The 17606-nt window shown below is 39.2% G+C and overlaps 2 protein-coding genes across 5 annotated transcripts in view; both read left to right on the top strand.

Annotated features, from left to right (window-relative positions):
* Window positions 1–7489, top strand: part of LOC125893022 (uncharacterized) — a 158527-nt gene extending 151038 nt beyond the window's left edge. Inside the window, exons 31-36 of the mRNA XM_049583427.1 lie at window positions 1876–2011; window positions 2160–2189; window positions 4908–4933; window positions 5096–5345; window positions 6551–6598; window positions 6997–7489. Coding sequence (XP_049439384.1) covers window positions 1876–2011; window positions 2160–2189; window positions 4908–4933; window positions 5096–5345; window positions 6551–6570 — 462 coding nt within the window. The 3' untranslated portion in view covers window positions 6571–6598; window positions 6997–7489. The remainder of the gene's footprint in view (window positions 1–1875; window positions 2012–2159; window positions 2190–4907; window positions 4934–5095; window positions 5346–6550; window positions 6599–6996) is intronic.
* A 1929-nt stretch (window positions 7490–9418) lies between these two features.
* LOC125893024 (uncharacterized) overlaps window positions 9419–17606 on the top strand; it is a 28153-nt gene continuing 19965 nt past the window's right edge. The window contains exons 1-8 of one of the 4 annotated variants that reach the window (XM_049583448.1): window positions 9419–9872; window positions 11450–11497; window positions 11891–11959; window positions 12141–12200; window positions 14703–14731; window positions 15459–15732; window positions 16046–16089; window positions 16401–16689. In XM_049583448.1, coding sequence (XP_049439405.1) covers window positions 11488–11497; window positions 11891–11959; window positions 12141–12200; window positions 14703–14731; window positions 15459–15732; window positions 16046–16089; window positions 16401–16689 — 775 coding nt within the window. In that variant the 5' untranslated portion in view covers window positions 9419–9872; window positions 11450–11487. The remainder of the gene's footprint in view (window positions 9873–11449; window positions 11498–11890; window positions 11960–12140; window positions 12201–14702; window positions 14732–15458; window positions 15733–16045; window positions 16090–16400; window positions 16690–17606) is intronic. The other 3 variants (XM_049583449.1, XM_049583450.1, XM_049583451.1) reach the window with 3 other exon arrangements.

The following is a 17606-nucleotide window of genomic DNA, read 5'->3' as shown; positions in this document are numbered from 1 at the left end:
ATGTCACTGTCTAAAAACGTTGCTTGAAACATGTCCAGTTTTTCCCCTGCCATTATACTGGGGGGTAATTTATTAAACAAACTAAATAGCCTTATGTTATTTAGTTTAGTTTATGTTATTTTAGTGTTATCTTATTTACACAACAGCATGTCATTTCTGTCTCTACATGGTCGCGTGTTTACCATCCTCCTCTGCTCTCTGTATCGCTCAGGGCGGAGTTTGGCCCCGATGCGCACACACACAGACACAGGTGAGCACACAAGAGTGCAGCCCGGGCCGGATTTTCCTGACCGACATTTACAACCGAGCCCGGCCAGAACCCCGACTAAATACACAGTCTATGGAGCGGAGCCTGTGTTGCGTTCAGGCGTTGTCACGTAAATAACAAATTCCATCACTTGATTAGGCAACACAGCAACATGTCAAGTGATACTGGAATTTGTTAACTGCGAAATGCATTTTTGCTGACAAGCAAAATAAAGAGATAATTTTTTGGGGAAAAAATTGTTCTCTTTATGCACAAAACACGTACCGAACCGAACCAAAACCCTGGTCCAAAAACCGAGGTACGGACCGTACCGTTGGCTACCTGTACCATTGCACCCCTAATGGTGACGGATGAATTGCATGCAAATGGGCCTCAGGATTTTGTCAGGGTATCACTGTGCAGTCAAACTACCATCAATAAAATGCACCTGTGTTTGTTGTCCATAGCTCACGCCAGCCCATACCATAACCCCACCCATACGATGCTGCACACACAGTCTGCCATCTGCCTGCTGCAGTGTCAATAGGAATCCATCTGTGAGGTGAACACTTCTCCAATGTGCTAGAAGTCATTAGAAGAGAGCAGTTTTCCCACTCAAGTCTGTTATGACGACAAACTGCTGTCAGGTCAAAACCCTAGTGAAGGACAGTGAGCATGCAGACCACCTTCCCTGAGGCGGTTTCTGACAGTTTGTGCAGAAATCTCTGGTTGTGCAAACCATTTGTTGCATCAGCTTTTCAGGTGGCTGGTGTCAGACAATCTTTTGGGTGAAGACGCTGGATGTGGAGGTCCTCAGCTGATGTGGCTACATGTGGTCTACGGTTATGAGGCTGGTTGGATGTATTGCCGAATTTACAGAAATGACATTGGATGAAGCTTATGGTAGTGAAATGAACATTCAGTTGATGGGCAACAGCTCTGGTGGACATTCCTGCATCAACATGCCAGTGGCCCGCTCCTTTAAAATTTGTGGCATTGTGATGTGTGAGTAAACTGAACATTTTAGAGTGGCCTTTTATTTTGACCATTCTAAGGCACACCTATGTAATAATGATGCTGTTTATATCAGCACCTTGATATGCCACACCTGTGGCATGGATGGATGGATTATCTGGGAAAAGGAGAAGTGCTCACCAACATGGATTTTAATAAATTTGCGACCAATGGTCACACCATTACCACTGCAACTTCATTTGAAAACATGAAAATGAAAAAAGAAATATATTGTAGAGGCTAAGCCTAAAGTGCTTTAAGCCACTGAGGGCGACCTAGTTGACGCACACTTGTATACGTTACCACGTTCCGACAACAAACTGTGATGCAAACCCTTGGTCCATTTATAGTAGCCCACAAATCGACAATCCATAAAACAAACAGCGTTCCGCATGTGAAGTGTGTGTGTGTGTGTGTGTGTGTGTGTGTGTGTGGTCAAAAACTGCAGCTACCAGCAACAGGTTAGTTCCTACCTAAATACCGTGAGTGGGTGGGGCATCATATTGACAGACCCGATAAACCTTTTGCCTGCATTTGGCTTTTACGTATATGATGGTGCACTTTTGTTCAAAGTGTAAGTCTCTCCCTTATTTTTTTTTTTTTTAATTTCACAGACATTAATGCTCATATATGAAAGCACAGAACCAAATTTCTTCGAAGTGTTCATTAAAAATCCAGACACAGACTTTGTGCTCGAGCTCCAACAAAAAAATGAGCTTCAACCGTTGTGGACCCGTAAGATTAAAAAAGGTCAGTTTTAAATAATACCACACTAACTTACGTACACTGCCTGTGTACCTCTTTCATTTCATTTATTATACATCATTAGTGAAACACATGTCCAATGTTAGATAAAGGCAGTAAACCAGCTACATAATTTTCTTTGATCTTTTTTTAGATGAATACCAAAGCACTGGTCATAAACAAGGTAAGACATTTCAAATTATTTAATGTTTAGAAGAATTTCACTCTTGATTTTAGAATGTGGAAAAGCTCTGCTGTCTCCAGTCTGCTCTGAGACATCCATCCATTTTGGTAACCGCTTATCCTCTTGAGGGTCATGGGGGGGGCTCGAGCCTATCCCAGCTAGTCTCGCTCACCCGACCTTTCTCAAGAAAAGAAAGGTCTGGCTGGGCCGACTCTCACTTTAAGATTGGAGAAAAAAACGCCCCGGCTTTTTTTATTTCTTTCAACCAATCACAATCGTTCTTGGCAGTGCCACAGCAACGGTGCGCTTGCAAAAATATTGCCAGGGGGAAACAAGTTTTGGTGTAACACGCCCACAAAAATATCACCTACAGGACGCGAACCATGGCAGAGAAATGGCTACATCCCCACAAGATCAAACACCGCAAAAGTTAGTGGAGGACGTTTGTCGACTATGTGACACAACTCACAACAAGTTGTGAGGGGACTGTGAAAACTGCTACACAACCAGAGGTTTTAGGGCGGGACTTCAGTGGGTGGCTCGTTCCGCCCAATGAGAGGCTGATCTATGCAGCGAACTTCCGCCCACTCAGACTAATCCCAGCTGACAATGGGTGAGAGGCAGGGTACACCCTGGACAGGTCACCAGACTATCACAGGGCTGACACATAGAGACAAACAACCATTCACACTCACATTCACATCTACGGACAATTTAGAGTCACCAATTAACCTGCATGTCTTTGGACTGTGGGAGGAAGCTGGAGTACCTGGAGAAAACCCACGCTGGCACGGGGAGAACATGCAAACTCCACACAATCAACTCAACACAAAATCTTTCTAGATTTAAGTCTGGATTTCCAGGCTAGTGCCACACATTTTCAACAGGAAACAGGTCTGGACTGCAGGCAGACCAGTGACCATATTTTGATTTCCAAAAAAGAGGACACTTGGCCCGGCCACGAGATAGCCTACTTAAATGATACTTGCAGTTTACTCAAAGATGCCTTATAATTTATTTTATTTATTTTTAAAGATTATTTTTATGGGCTTTTTTTGCCTTTATTGACAGGACAGAGAGTGAAATGGGGAGACAGAGAGAGAGTGGGGACTAACATGCAGCAAAGGGCTGCAAGCCAGATTCGAGCCCGCGGCTGCTGCAGCGAGGCAACGCCTCTGTACATGGGGCGCCGGCACTATCCACTACGCTACCGACGCCCTGATGCCTTATAATTTTAATATATTTAAAGTTTATATGTATGGATAGAATATTCAGTTATATTACAAAATAATATCTCTCAAAGACAGAAATTCAGATAGGCCCCTATAGATAGGGGACACACACACACACACACTAGAGTGTGGCTACCTGATCCGAGCCCGATGGGTCCCGACGGGTTCGGTCAAAAATGTATAAATTGTATTCGGGCTCGGGTCGGATTCGGTCAGCTTTCAGTGAAAATGGTTTTTCCTATTTTATTTTTTATCTTATTTTGTTATATTTCTCCTATACTTCTATATTTCTTCCCTCGCTGGAAGCCTCGGACCTCCCGCTCCCATCTCAAACACGGAGGTCTCCCTCTCCGCGGAGCACCCACGGTGCATGCCCAGCCTATTAAATAGCTTGCAACCATAACAACTGTGTGACACAAACTCAGTGCTTTAGTCATTAAATAATGTTGGGCTTGGTTCGGTTTCGGACATAACAAAACAGAATGACTGTCGGGTTCAGACGGGTTCGGACAGAAATATGCGGCCCATGCCGCACTCTAACACACACACACAAGGAAAACCGGACATTATCATCAATTTATAAACACCCCCCGGACGCCCCGGACAGCACATCAAAAGTGGACATATCCGGGCAAAAGAGGACGTTTGGTCAGCCTAGTACCTGCACACATTTAACACGTCTCACGTTGTAACGTGCAGAATGTGGCTTTGCATTGTCTCGCTGGAATAAGCAGGGACATCCCTGAAAAAGACATCATATGGGTGGCAGAATGTTGCTCCAAAACATGTACCTTTTAGCATTCATACTGCCTTCACAGATGAGCAAGTTACCCATGATGCCATGGGGACTATTGAACCCCCATACCATCACAGATGTTGGCTTTGAACTTCAATCTGGTAACAATCTGGATGGTCCTTTTTCTCTTTAGCCTGGAGGACTCGACGTCCATATTGAACATTAACACAGCCTAACATGAACAGATCAACATGCAGCTTCTCAGCCATGCATCTCTTGGCTTGTTTTCTGCACATACTACGTTACCCAGAAGCCCTTGTGTGTGAGTCCCAGTAACAAGAAATTCAGAGTGAGTGTATATTTACTAAAAACAATAAAGTTAATCATTTTTAACATTAACTATCTTGTATTCGAACTGTTTTTATTTACATTTTACATTGCGCTCCAACTCACTAAAGAGAGGACACATCACACTATTTGAGTCACACTTGTGACTGTCAGAGTGGTTGTTCTTCGCTCACAAAAGATCTTTGACTGAGTACAAACACCAAGACACAAACCTGTGAAGTTTCATTTTGGCTTTTCATCAAGTCACTCACAGAATTAATCAGCAAAACTGACAATGACCCGCTGTGATAAACTTCTTTGTATAGTTTATCTTTATGAATCAAGAGAGTCTGATAAAAAATAGTCATGGTCAGATTTTAAATCAGTCACTCATGTAACATATTTTCTTTCCTTTCTCATCAGAGAAACGCTCAGTGGACAAACACCAGGTGAGTGATCTCACATCAGTCTTTGACTTTATTCAACACAGTTTTCAGTCAATAAGCAATTCAGTCATAAACCAAACTCAGGACTTATTCTGAATATTTTGGATATTATCATTACAGTTAGAGTTAAATTATCCGTTTGTTTATTCACTTTGGATTCATCAGGAAGCAGCAGATGGAAAGGCGCTTTTCAAAATGCTCAAAGAGTTGACAGACAAAGAGTTCAAAGAATTCAAGTGGTACCTCCTTCGCATCTCGAAGAGCCAACGGCAGAACACTGACAGGGTAGACCTGGTTGATCTGATGCTGCAGACCTACACCCAAGAGTCTGTGGAGGTGGCCAAAGATATTTTAAAGGAAATTGGCAGAAATGATCTGGTGCAGCTGTTGTCAGACACCAGCTTAGGGTCAGAAGGTAAGTTGTGGAACAAAAACAGCAGTAGCATATTCAGGGGCACCATCTTATACTGAAACTATAAATCAGAAACTTTGTATGCAGGGTAGCTCTTCATTGAAAATACATGTTGACAGTCATGTAGCTTTTGAATTTACATATTGTGAGTACAGGTCATGATTGTATTATGTAGATGAAGTTATCATGGGCAAAACTAATGTTTGCTGTAGTTCTCACAGTGAGTGAGTGAGTGACTTAGTTAAAGATGTTGTCTGTAGTAACAGTTCAATCAGGAGAGACAGGTGAATAAAGTTAAGATAATTGTGTATTACAGATTACAGGTGTACAGATTAACAGATGATATGTGATGATTAAGATTTGACAGAAAAGTCTTTGGTGCTGAGACTCTACAAGAAGATTTTGTAATCGAGGGGCGTTCGCCCTGAGCAGCAGCAAGATGAACCCCCCATGGTGTCAGCTGGTGACTCTAAGACTGATAGGCTCATGAAGCTCATGTAGCTGTGCAGACTAGGCGGCAACGGAGATGGAGGGTAGAGTCGTCCTGATACTGATACTAGCATTGGAAGTGCCTCTGATACTGCCTAACATGCTGGATCGGGTATTTGTGAGTGCACAGGTCTATGCATCTATCCAAAACCATGTAATTTGTTAATAAACTTTAAAGGTCCAGTGTGTAAGATTTAGGGGGATTTAGTGGCATCAGGCTGTGAGGATTGTAGATTACAACCATCTGAAACTTCTTATGGTTAAAATTCCTTCAGTGTTCATTGTTCAGGAGGTTTTTGGTGGGAGTCAAATTATCTGCAGAGGTCTCTTCTTCTGAAGAACAAACAGACCAGGTGATTCAAACTAGTAAAAACACTGAATAAATCTGTTTCACGTTACAAATCACTGTTTCTCCAAATCTGTTTGGCATGTCACAGATAGCCCGTTTGCCAAGCACCTGCCTATGTGTGTTTACCTTTTTTCTCTGATAACTTAATGTGTGCTCACCTGATTTCTGATCCAGACATCAGTACCTCATACATCCCCACTTCAAAAATCCAAACTATCCCTCTAACAGATACTGTTGATGAAGGCAGCAATGATTCATCTTCCATGCCAGAAAAGGCCTTTACCTGTGTGCCTACATGTTCTGGTTTATTAGAAACAAAGCAAACATGGTTGCTTTTACTCTAATATAATTTTCATTAAATGTGTTGCAGCTGCAGGATCATCAGCTTGAGCATCTGGTGTGAACACCACAGAGGGAGGTATGTGCCCAAACCATGAGAACATGTTACATAGACATCATACTGTGGCTTTAAAGTCATTTTCTTCACTGCATGAGTCAATGTGAGAACTTTAAATGTTTTATTAGCACATGTTGCCATGTTGATAAGTGTTCATCAGATAAAACCACTGATTTTCATGGTGTCCAGAGGATGACTCATCTCTTTGGTGGTCATCAGACTTTGCCTCTAGAATGCTAAACTAAGATGGTGATCATGGCAAACATTATATCTTTTTATCATTATCATGTCAACATACAGCCTCACAGAGTCTCTAGCATGACTGTAGACTTCAATTTTATTAGAAGGAAAGACTTGAATTATATTATATGTAAAGCAACTGATTATGAGCTGATGATTGTTAAATTTCCTTTCTTCAGAGAAACTCTGTGGATGAACATCTGTCTGCACTGATCCAGAAAGTGAGCAGAGACACATCTGTCTGACTCTACACAACATTTAATACATGCTGGCTGGAATTCATCCTCACCTTGAACTGATAAATTATGACACAAACCAAAATTGGCATCATGATAAACCTGTCGCAGAAGTGAGGCTGTATTAATCTCTGCAGCAACAGTGATTTCTTCAGTAGTGTAAGGATATTATGATCTCTAGAATCGAGGAGCACAAGAGGAAACATGAGTTTTTTATTCTTTTCAGTCAAACTGATTTTTCCAAAGTTTTTAACAGAAAAGTGTAAAATGATTGTAAATATTTTTAAGGATGAAAATCTTAAAATCACATTTGTATGTATTTTTGTATTTACTGTATATATTTTCTCAAATCATTTTTATGTCTTAAAGCACTTGCAATTGCAATTTAGAAATAGTGACACTGTAACGATAAATATGTATTAAAAACATAAAACAGGTACGACCATTCATTGCACATACTGAGGATGAATGTTTGAATGTGTTGTTTGGAACTATACTTTAGTTTGATTGAGTGATTGATTTATTGATTGATCGATTGAGGTGTATATGGATACACTGTTGTCGACTAATGTTACTAGCTAACATTAGATCCCAGAGATCTGGGAAAATGCTGTTAAAAATCTTGGCCGTGGCTAAAACCTTAGAGAAGTTTTCACAGCACGATGTAATTGCATCCAACACAAGGCATGTTTAACACGCTTTCAGGTTTGACAAAAGTTGACTTGGCTCTTCCAGACTGAAGACGGGGCGGCAGTTGCTCAGTCCATAGAGACTTAGGTTGGGAACTGGAGGGTCGCCTGACTGGTGGCTGGAGAGGTGCCAGTTCACCTCCTGTGCACTGCCGAGGTGCCCCTGAGCAAGGCACCGAACCCCCCAACCGCTCGGGGTGCCTCACCAAGGGCAGCCCCCTCACTCTGACATCTCCCCACTTTGTGCATGTATAGGTCCTGTTTGTGCATATGTGTGTCCTTCGGACCTGCGTGTAATTGACAAGCAAGAGTGAAAACATTGAATTTCCCCTCAGGGGGATTAATAAAGTAAATAAACTTAAGACTGTGGTTTTGGATTCACATCTGCTGCTCTTTCTCAGTGACTATTTTAAAGCACTTCTCCCCTTTATGTTCTGCTGTATTCAGGACATAAAGTGGCCTTGTGCTTTTTTTATTGATTGGGATGGCAGTAAGCAGCGCAATTCAAAGGCATTGGTGCAGTGTTGGTAGACTTTGCCTCCAGCTGCTCTCCATCTGGACAGAGCACCAATGTATTATGACATATGCAAAGACACTATCATGGCTGTGCACTTTCTAAAAACATGTTTACATATTGTCTATTTGTCTGGCATTTGTTGCCTTTCAATAAATAAGTTGTCTTGATATGACTTTATTCTTATCTCATGTAATTTATTGCTCACTATACTCACAGTCTTATTTTATATCAGCCAATATAGAAACAGCTTTAACCAATGTGCTTAAACCTGCAATAACCCGGGATGGGGTGGGGGGCCTTCTGTGCGAGTTTGCATGTTTTCTCCAGGTACTCCAGCTTCCTCCCACAGTCCAAAGACATGCAGGTTAATTGGTGACTGTAAATTGCCTGTAGGTGTGAATGTGAGTGTGAAAGGTTGTCTGTCTCTATGTGTCAGCCCTGTGATAAACCTGATAAATGTGAGTCAAATATTAACTCAGTGAAGCTGCTTTTGGTCTCTACCAGCTTAATGCTCCACTATGTGCAACAGCTTGTCCCGAACTGTCATTCTGCTGATTCATGCTGAGCAGGTAGTGAACTGTGAGTTTTTAGAGCAAAACACATCATTAGAGCGAAGACAGTAAAGCAAAAGCTCTGTAAAGATAAAGAGAGCTGCAGATTCAGGTCATAATTCTCTGTAGGTTCATCACTAACAGACACCTTATATTGTGCGCCCCTTATCTACAGCTGGGCCAACACCGAAGAAACACCATATGAGAAGAAACTTGTAGGCCGAAAATATTTTTGAGCATTTTGAATTTTGTTATAATTAGACATGAACATTGAGAAAGTTTTGTGTGAAACATTCATCATTAAATTGCGGATGATTTTGTCCTGAGTTTATGATAGGAGCTGGAGTGTGGACATGATCCTGCAGAAGATTACTTTGTGGATGAAGCTAACATTTATTTTATTTTAGTTTTATTTTAATGATAAAACTGACCTCTCCTGTGTTGACTGTCAGTGGTAGGTTCTCGTGAATTTTGTGTGCCTAAACTCGAACTGCCTTTCGAAACATTTATTAAAACAACATATTTTTCAGTAAACTCTGCAATCCATCCACTGGTAGCGAACTACAAAGAGCCTCTACAATTAAAAAATGCTGAGTTTTTTTTATGGCTTTTTAAAAAGACATGAAGGTTGAGATCGTACAGTTGTGTAGCAGTATCATACGGGGTCCATGACAAAGCTGAAGCTAACAAGATAATGGTTTACTGCCACAGATCTCAGTACATGCCCGTCACCTGTGTGTTGTTGACACCCTGGACCACCTTCTTCTTCTTCTTCTTCTTCTTCTTCTGTTCCTTCTTCTTCTTCTTCTTCTGCTCCTTCTTGTCGCGTGTCTCTGCAGTTGTGTTGTGTTACCGCCCTCTGTCGTCCGTCTGGCAGCACTGACCCCAACCGCCGAGGAGACGGAGAGGAGGACACCACGGGAAACGGCTCTCCAACGGGCGGGACTCGGGAGACACTTCGACCCCAAGTCCTGTCAACTCAACCAGACATGATTTACCGCTGTCATAAAAACTGGACGGACTTTATCTCTGACAGCTGAAGCTACGAGCTGTTTTAAAACGGTTTGTAAAACTTTCTTTAACTCTTACTTTAACTTTTATGGTTTTAACTTGAGCTCCATTAGTGTGTAAAAACGGTTAACTAAGCTAACGGTAACGTTACAGTAACGAACACTTTTCTAACGTCAGTATGTGAACAACAGGTTGCTAGCTGAAGTTGCTAAAGTGCTTTGACAAGACAGTTTATTAAAACAGAAACTAGAATATAAGAAACAGCAAAGACGACGTTCAATGAGAGACACTGAGTTTACACACACACACACACACAGACACACCCATGTTAGGCCACTGTACTTAAAGTAATTTTACTTGAGTATTTACAAGTTATGCTAGTTGATACTTCTAATCCACTATATTTTTTAAAGCCAATGTTCGTTTTTACTCTGCTACAATAAACTTGACAGCATTAGTTACAAGTTATGTTGCATATTCAGACTAAAAAGAATCAACTAATGAATTATGATATATTATTATGAATTAATTGACCCAGCAGTACATAATGTTAGCATTAGCTCCATCCTTACCTGCTGCAACATTAAAGTGAATTACACATCCATGTATCAGTGATTATAAATCGAGGAATTTAATTTACATTATTCTGAAATGGCCCATTCTTCATAGTGAGTAGGACTACTTTTAGTTTTGGTACTTCAAGTATATTTTAATGCTAATACTCATGTACTTTAACTGGAGAAAGATTTTGAATGCAATACTTTTACTTGTAACAGTAACAGTTTCTTCAGTGTGGTATTACTACGTTTACGTCAGTTAAAGATAGGGCTGCTGGGGTACCCTGTGTAGTTTAGTCTGCTCAGTAAATCAAATAATATCTGGGACCCATAATATACCTGCTATTGTTCATGTGTGAGAAATGTACTTTTTATTACAAAACTACGCAACTATTTTGATAGTCTACTTTTTTTTTTTTTTTTTGCTCGTGGACACAGCACCATTAAAACGCAAAGATAGTGAACAAGAGTGACTCTGGGGTTGGCCTTCACTTTCAGTGGCGATACTGTTTCAAGGAGTAACTGACAATTCCTGCGTATTATACCTTTAACTGAGCCTTATATTGTTGTATATCTGTTCTTATTTCTGTTGTATTTATTTTGTCTTGCATTCTTGGCGCTCTGATCTAGAGCTGCAACAATTAATCAGTTAATTGATTAGTTGTCATCCATTACATTAGTTGCCAACTAATCTGATTATCGATTAACTGGTTTTGAGTATTTTTCTAAAGGAAAAAGCTTCTTAAATGTGAAATGGAAACTGAGTATCTTTGAGTTCTGGACGAAACAAGACATTTGAGGACTTCATCTTGGACATTTTCACCATTTTGTGACATTTTATAGACCAAACAACTAATGAATTAATAGAGAAAATAATCAACAGATGAATCAACAATGAAAATGATAATTAGTTGCAGCCCTACTCTGATCATTAAAGAGAGACACCATGTTATTTATCATTGAGATGTATATGAAACAACAGAGGTATGCATATTGTCTAAGAACAATACTGCACATTGTTCTGAAGTCTTTATCTTATCTAAAGTTTTTAAATGTATTTATTTTTTACAGCTCCTTGATCCTCAGCAGCAGCAATTGATAAAAATACAATGGCAGAAGGTAGGTGTATTATGTGCACAGTCTTCTCACTGAGTCCATCACAACATAACAACAGCACAAGAATGTGCAACATACTGAACGAATGTAGAAAAACACATAATTGAAGCATAAAAGAAATAAATGTCAATCAAATGCAATGTAATATACTTAAAAACAAAGCAAAAGACATTACAACTAAAATAAAAAACACAGGACAGATTTTGCAGATTTGCAGCTCAGTCTTATTTAATTTGACTCACTACTGCACCAAATTTGCAGCTGACAATCGTCCATTACTCCTGTTTCACAAAGGATGGTAAAACAAATTACAGTGCACAGCTGTTTGAGGAATTCTTTTGCCTTTTTTTTTTTTTAAAAAAAAAGAAACTATGTATTTGATTTACATTTCCATAGGAACAAATAGGCTCGGGCTGAGAGCCACAGACCGGCTGCGGAAGCTGATAACTATTGAGAGAGAGACAGGCACGTTGTTGGTTTTGCTCTTTTCGTTTTGGTCTCTTGACAATTATAAAATAACAGATTATTACCAGTCTTTTCCTTTTTAAGTCTTTTTTTAACCCGACAACCAATCAGGGCATTTGAAAAAAGTGGTTGTGTTGGGTCCATCTTAAAGAGGTTTTCATTTTCCCTTCTTTTGTTTCAGCTGGGAAACCTTCGGCTGGAGCAACCGGTGTAGATACCATGGCAGAAGGTGGGTGCAGAGGTAGTATGATGTCTTCTCAATTAATGATTTGTAATCTGCTTGTAATCAGTCACTGATCAGATTATCTAGAAACCCAGAATCTGACAGTAAGGGCCCCTGACACACCAAACCAATGGTCATCCGTTGGTTAATGTCAAAAGTCTTTTGCCCTAGTTTTTGCTTTGTGTCCCACACCGTTGGCTTTAATCGGCCCTCATTGCCTGTTTATTGGCTGATACAACATGATGAACTGGTGGCGGAGTCAGTGGAGCCTGTTGGTGAGTACAATCACTCTGATTGGCAGTTCAGCTCAGCGTATGAAAAGGGAAACGCAAGTGAGAAAAGCAAACAAATGGCTCACACGAAGACCACATTCATTTTACATTTAAATACAATTATAATATACCTAATGATAAAACTTAATTAAAACATGCAACATTTAATCATTTTCATAAATCTAACAGTCCATTTTCTCTGAAAACACTGAACACTCTACAAACAGCCAAGTCAACATTTACAATCTTAAGTGACATTTAAGTTTCTTTTTAAATACCTGTTTACTTTCTGTACAACAGAGATGATGAGGCAGATTATTCCAGAGAGTTATTGCTCTATAAATAAAAGATCGTGATAAAGCATTTGTTCTTGGGCGAGGCAGTACCAGCTGACCGTTTCTGGACCCTATAGAGCTACAGTATGATCGTGCAAATATAAAATCAGGTGTTCTACTGTTCAAGACTGACTTAAACAATACAGCTGTGTTCACTGCTAACCTGTTTTCTACCGTCAGCCATGAGAGGGAATCATGCATGTGGTAAATGCTTGATCTGGATGAGCAACTCAACACCAACTGTGCAGCTTTATTTTGGGCAATCTGCAGCTTTCTGAGCTCACCTGTAGTGGCAGATGCCCAGACCACAGAACAATAGTCAAGGTGACATAATACTAAATTCTGCGCGATCTGGCACAAGAGGGGGCGAGCAACAAAAGAAGCACATTACCAACAGCTCTTCCCATCTTGAAGATAATTGTGTTGGGAATTCTCTTTCTTGACCCACATGCAGTTAAAAACACTATAATGAGTGCAACACACATACAGCTGAACTTTAGAAATCACCTTTACAAATTCTTCAATCCTTTTCCCTGATAATCCAAGTCATTAACTCAATGTTTTTGATTAATCTCAGTCATTTACACTTTGATTATTGAAAGTAGAAGTTTTATAGCATCTTGCAATGAATTTTCTATAAAGATGAAATGTGTCAAGTTAGCTTCGCGTCATCTCCAAATCATATCAGTCATTTTAGTCATTTATTTATTTTATTTTATTGTTTTATAATATTTTAATATAATGTTGTGATTGTTTTCACATTTTATTTTTAAAAATGTAAAAATAGGAACATATCTTTTAAGTTTGTGTATATGGAAATAACAAATACATGTACATGTAAAACCAATCAACTCTAGGGTTGCAGCAGTGTGAGATTTTCACGTTACGATAACCAGAAAATATTGCGGTTTCACGGTATCATGGTATTAAAGAATTTGTCTTGTTATCAGTCAGAGTGACTCTTAATGGAATAAAAACAGAAGGGTTCTGGTTGGTTAAACAAAGGTTTTATGACTATAATTGAAACTTGAAACCATTGTGTTAATGGAAGTATGTGTAAAAAGTCTCTCCTGAGAACATCAAAAAAATAAAGGGGAGATTCATGGTCCAGTTGAATTTTATTTTATATTGCAGATAAGCAAATGTACACAGTTTGACAACCGTCAGCTTATATATCACTTTATACCTTGCCTCCTGGAGGTGTCGTGGGACCAACTAGACGAAACACTGGTGAAAGGAGGTTCTCACTCGATGACCCCAAACACATGTTAGTTATCACTGCTCACTGGTCTGTATAGTTAAGCCTTGCCATAATAGCTTGTCATAGGGCTTAGGAGGTTATTCACTGAGTACTGATCCTTTCTTTAGAGCACAAACTTCTTGTGTTTATTTGAATGAATTGAAAGCAGTATATCACTGCAACCCTGATCAACATTATTGAAATCTTTTAGATCCACCACATTCACATTTTGTTCTGTACACACGACATCTAATGCATGTCTGTCCGTCCTGGAAGAAGGATCCCTCCTCAGTTGCTCTTCCTGAGGTTTCTACCATTTTTCCCCCGTTAAAAGTTTTTTTTAGGGGGAGGGATATTTCACTATCTGCTGTGATGGTCCAAGGACAGAGGGATGTCATATGTTGTAAAGCCCTCTGAGGCAAATCGTGTTTTATGACGTTGGACATTAGATATAAAATCAAAATTTAATTTAAGTTATTATTTGTACGGCCCTTTGAGGCATGCCTACATTGGGCTGTAATAAACTTTGACTCGATGTATTGACTTGACATATTATTATGTAACTGTTAAAAAGGTTTAAGTGTCACTTTAGGATTAAATCATTTGGATCATAAATGTTCATTAAGCCTGATGTTAAAGTTAATAGGTCTTTTTCTACTTCTTTTCTCCTCAGAGAAACAGCGGCCTTCACTGATCCAGAGGGTGAGTAATGTCACATCACTCTGACTTTACACAGTGCAGCTTTTATTCTGCAGATGAAGACTAAAAATCATCCTCACCTCGAACATTATTATCGATGAAACAAGCAGTTTTTATTTTCAGATTTCTCACAGAATTGAACTGATTAAGCTGCATAATGAACACATGAGGTCTTCAGCATGAATATTATTTTCCAATAATGTTGATCATTTGTGTTAGATTTACCTTTAGTGGAACATATATATAGTACACTCTTCTTGATTTGTTTTTCTAACTTTGACAGGGAAAGAAATTAACAAAAGTCATAAATATTATTATAGTGTGTTTCTTACTTTACTACATGAGAAGAAAAGATGCAACTGGTTAAACTCTGCAGCTCTGTTTTAAAATCAAGAGACTCATTGCAGGTTTTATAGATCAGTGTTTGAAAGAGTTTAACACAGGCAATGGAATTAAATACAATGAACCTGTTTATGAAAATAAGATACTTGTAAAAGAGGATAAAAAGAATGCAGCTTGATGTTGCTAATGTTAATGATGCACAAGCAATTAAAAAAATAAAAAACAAAACTGGTGTTTGACCATTACTTTGTGTGATATAACTGATGTACTCTACCACATCCTTATTTATAAAACAGGACACTGATGAGATGTGAACAGAAAACTTTGTAATCATCCCAGCTGACAAATTGCACTTTTACCTCATGAATATTTTCTCTGAATTTACCAGGTGGAAACAATGACGTCTGTCATAGAGCTGCTTTTGGAAACACTGGCTGGTTTGAGTGTCAGGGAGCTTGAGAAGTTCAAGACGGTCCTGATTCAAAGTCACCTCTACAGACGACTCTATTGGAGGCAGCTGAGGACAGACATGCAGGACACAGTGTTTTTAATGGTGCAGACTGATGGCCAACAGTCTGTGGAGACGACCAAGCAGGTTTTAAAGAAGATGAAGAGGACTGATCTGGTGCAGATTTTGTCAGACAGCAGCTCAGGAACCAAAAGTAAGACAATAAAGACAAAAACATTTTAAAATTATAAAACTGGTCCCGAACATGTGTCTCCTAAGTTTATAAGCTGTTTTCTTCTCTTCACATTATAAATAATAAGGTTTGTACTGTAAAGAAGAGACACATCATCTGGTGTTTTATGTCTAATGTGAAGTATGGAAATGTATTTCAGGAAAGGGGGCAAAATGTCTCAAAAATAATCTGAAAGTTCAAGTGTAATTTTGTGTTGACCTTTTTGTAATTATTCTTTTCTACAAAGCAGTGTCGTCTGATGATCAATGTTTTTACTTCATTTCTGTCTCCTCAGAAAAACACTCTGTGGATGAACACCTGTCTGCACTGATACACAAAGTGAGCAATGTCATACCTGTGTGACCACGCAGAGTACAGCTTTTATTAAATAAGATGCAGGTTTAAATTCATATCAACATTAATGATGATAAATTAAACCAAAGTCATGATTTGAATCAAATACAATGAATTCATCAACAAAATCTAATGTTCACATCAGGGGGTTTGTATGACCAAATCTACAGTGGCCTAGATGATCTTGTAGAAAACATTAGAATATTCAAATGACTAAAATAATAATGACATCAATAAGGTGCAATAAGATAAATTTAATAAACATGAACTATGAACATAAACTTGTAATTTTCCAGGTGGCAACAATGAGGGCGTTTAAAGAGCTGCTTTTGGAAACACTCAGTGATTTGAGTAACGTGGAGCTCAAGAAATTCAAGTGTTTGCTGCAGTTCACGCTCTTCCAGAGGAACATTGAACTCATCTCATGGAGAGAACTGCATTGGATTGACTCCGTAAACCAACTGGTGGATGTGATTTTGAAGAGATACGGTCAACAGTCTGTGGAGGTGACCAAGGAGGTTTTGATGGACATGAACAGGACTGATCTGGTGCAGAGGCTGCCAGAGACCAGCTCAGGACACAAAGGTAAGATAAAGAAGACAACTGTAACTTTATATGTAATAACAAATAAATATGTATTGTTACAAAATCAGCAGCTTATAGTTAAAGCAATGCAGTAACAACATGTAGGCCTGCCATGACCCCAGAACAACCAAAGAGCTGAAACAACACCTCTGAAACACAGTCTCAACTACAAACTGGATATCAGCTTCACAGAGTTAGGTGTCTGTTATTTTAATAATATGGGAATATGCTTCTCACTCTGTGAAATTAAACGCACGCTAAGCACCTTTTGTATGTCACTTCTGTTTATGTTCAACAATGTTATCAAACACAACAGAGGTAGCTGGCTGTTTGGTGCAGCCTGGACCAAAATGTTTTTGTTGCCATTTGCGGAGCCTGGGCTGTCGACAGAGACCGGATTTTTTCACAGCATATTCAGAGGACATGTAGCTAGCGGATCGTGAGGAGATGTTTGCTGTATGTGACAAAAACTTTTCAAGCTTATGAAGACTTAGAGAGCCTTTAAGTGACTCATTTAACAAGCTTAATTTACTTGTGCTTACAACATAAAAACTCAATGTAAAATGAGACAAAGATTACCTCAGAGGTGAAGTTTTGAATTTCAAAAGTTTCTCAACATCTTTTCTTTGAAAACATTCTCTGTGATTGGGCCACATGATCTTTGATCCATTACATTTGTGTATGTTGAGCTCATTATCAGTCTTGTATTGTATTTAGCCTGATAGGAATCGGACAAATGTTGTCTCCATGATTTCATATTAATTCGTTGAGTTGTCTCTGTGTAAAGCTTTGATTTGACTTATACTACACTCCACTGTGGAGACAGACAGGCAATCTGTGTCAGGCAGATTATTACAGGGTTTTCTCATTGATTCCCTCTGTGATCTCTGTAACCATGGCTTCCTCCTGCCTTCAGT

Source organism: Epinephelus fuscoguttatus, linkage group LG8 (genome assembly GCF_011397635.1).
Source record: "Epinephelus fuscoguttatus linkage group LG8, E.fuscoguttatus.final_Chr_v1".
Classification (NCBI taxonomy): Eukaryota; Metazoa; Chordata; class Actinopteri; order Perciformes; family Serranidae; genus Epinephelus; species Epinephelus fuscoguttatus.
Note: the sequence above shows the minus strand (reverse complement) of the source record. Positions and strands in the feature narration are given on the sequence as shown.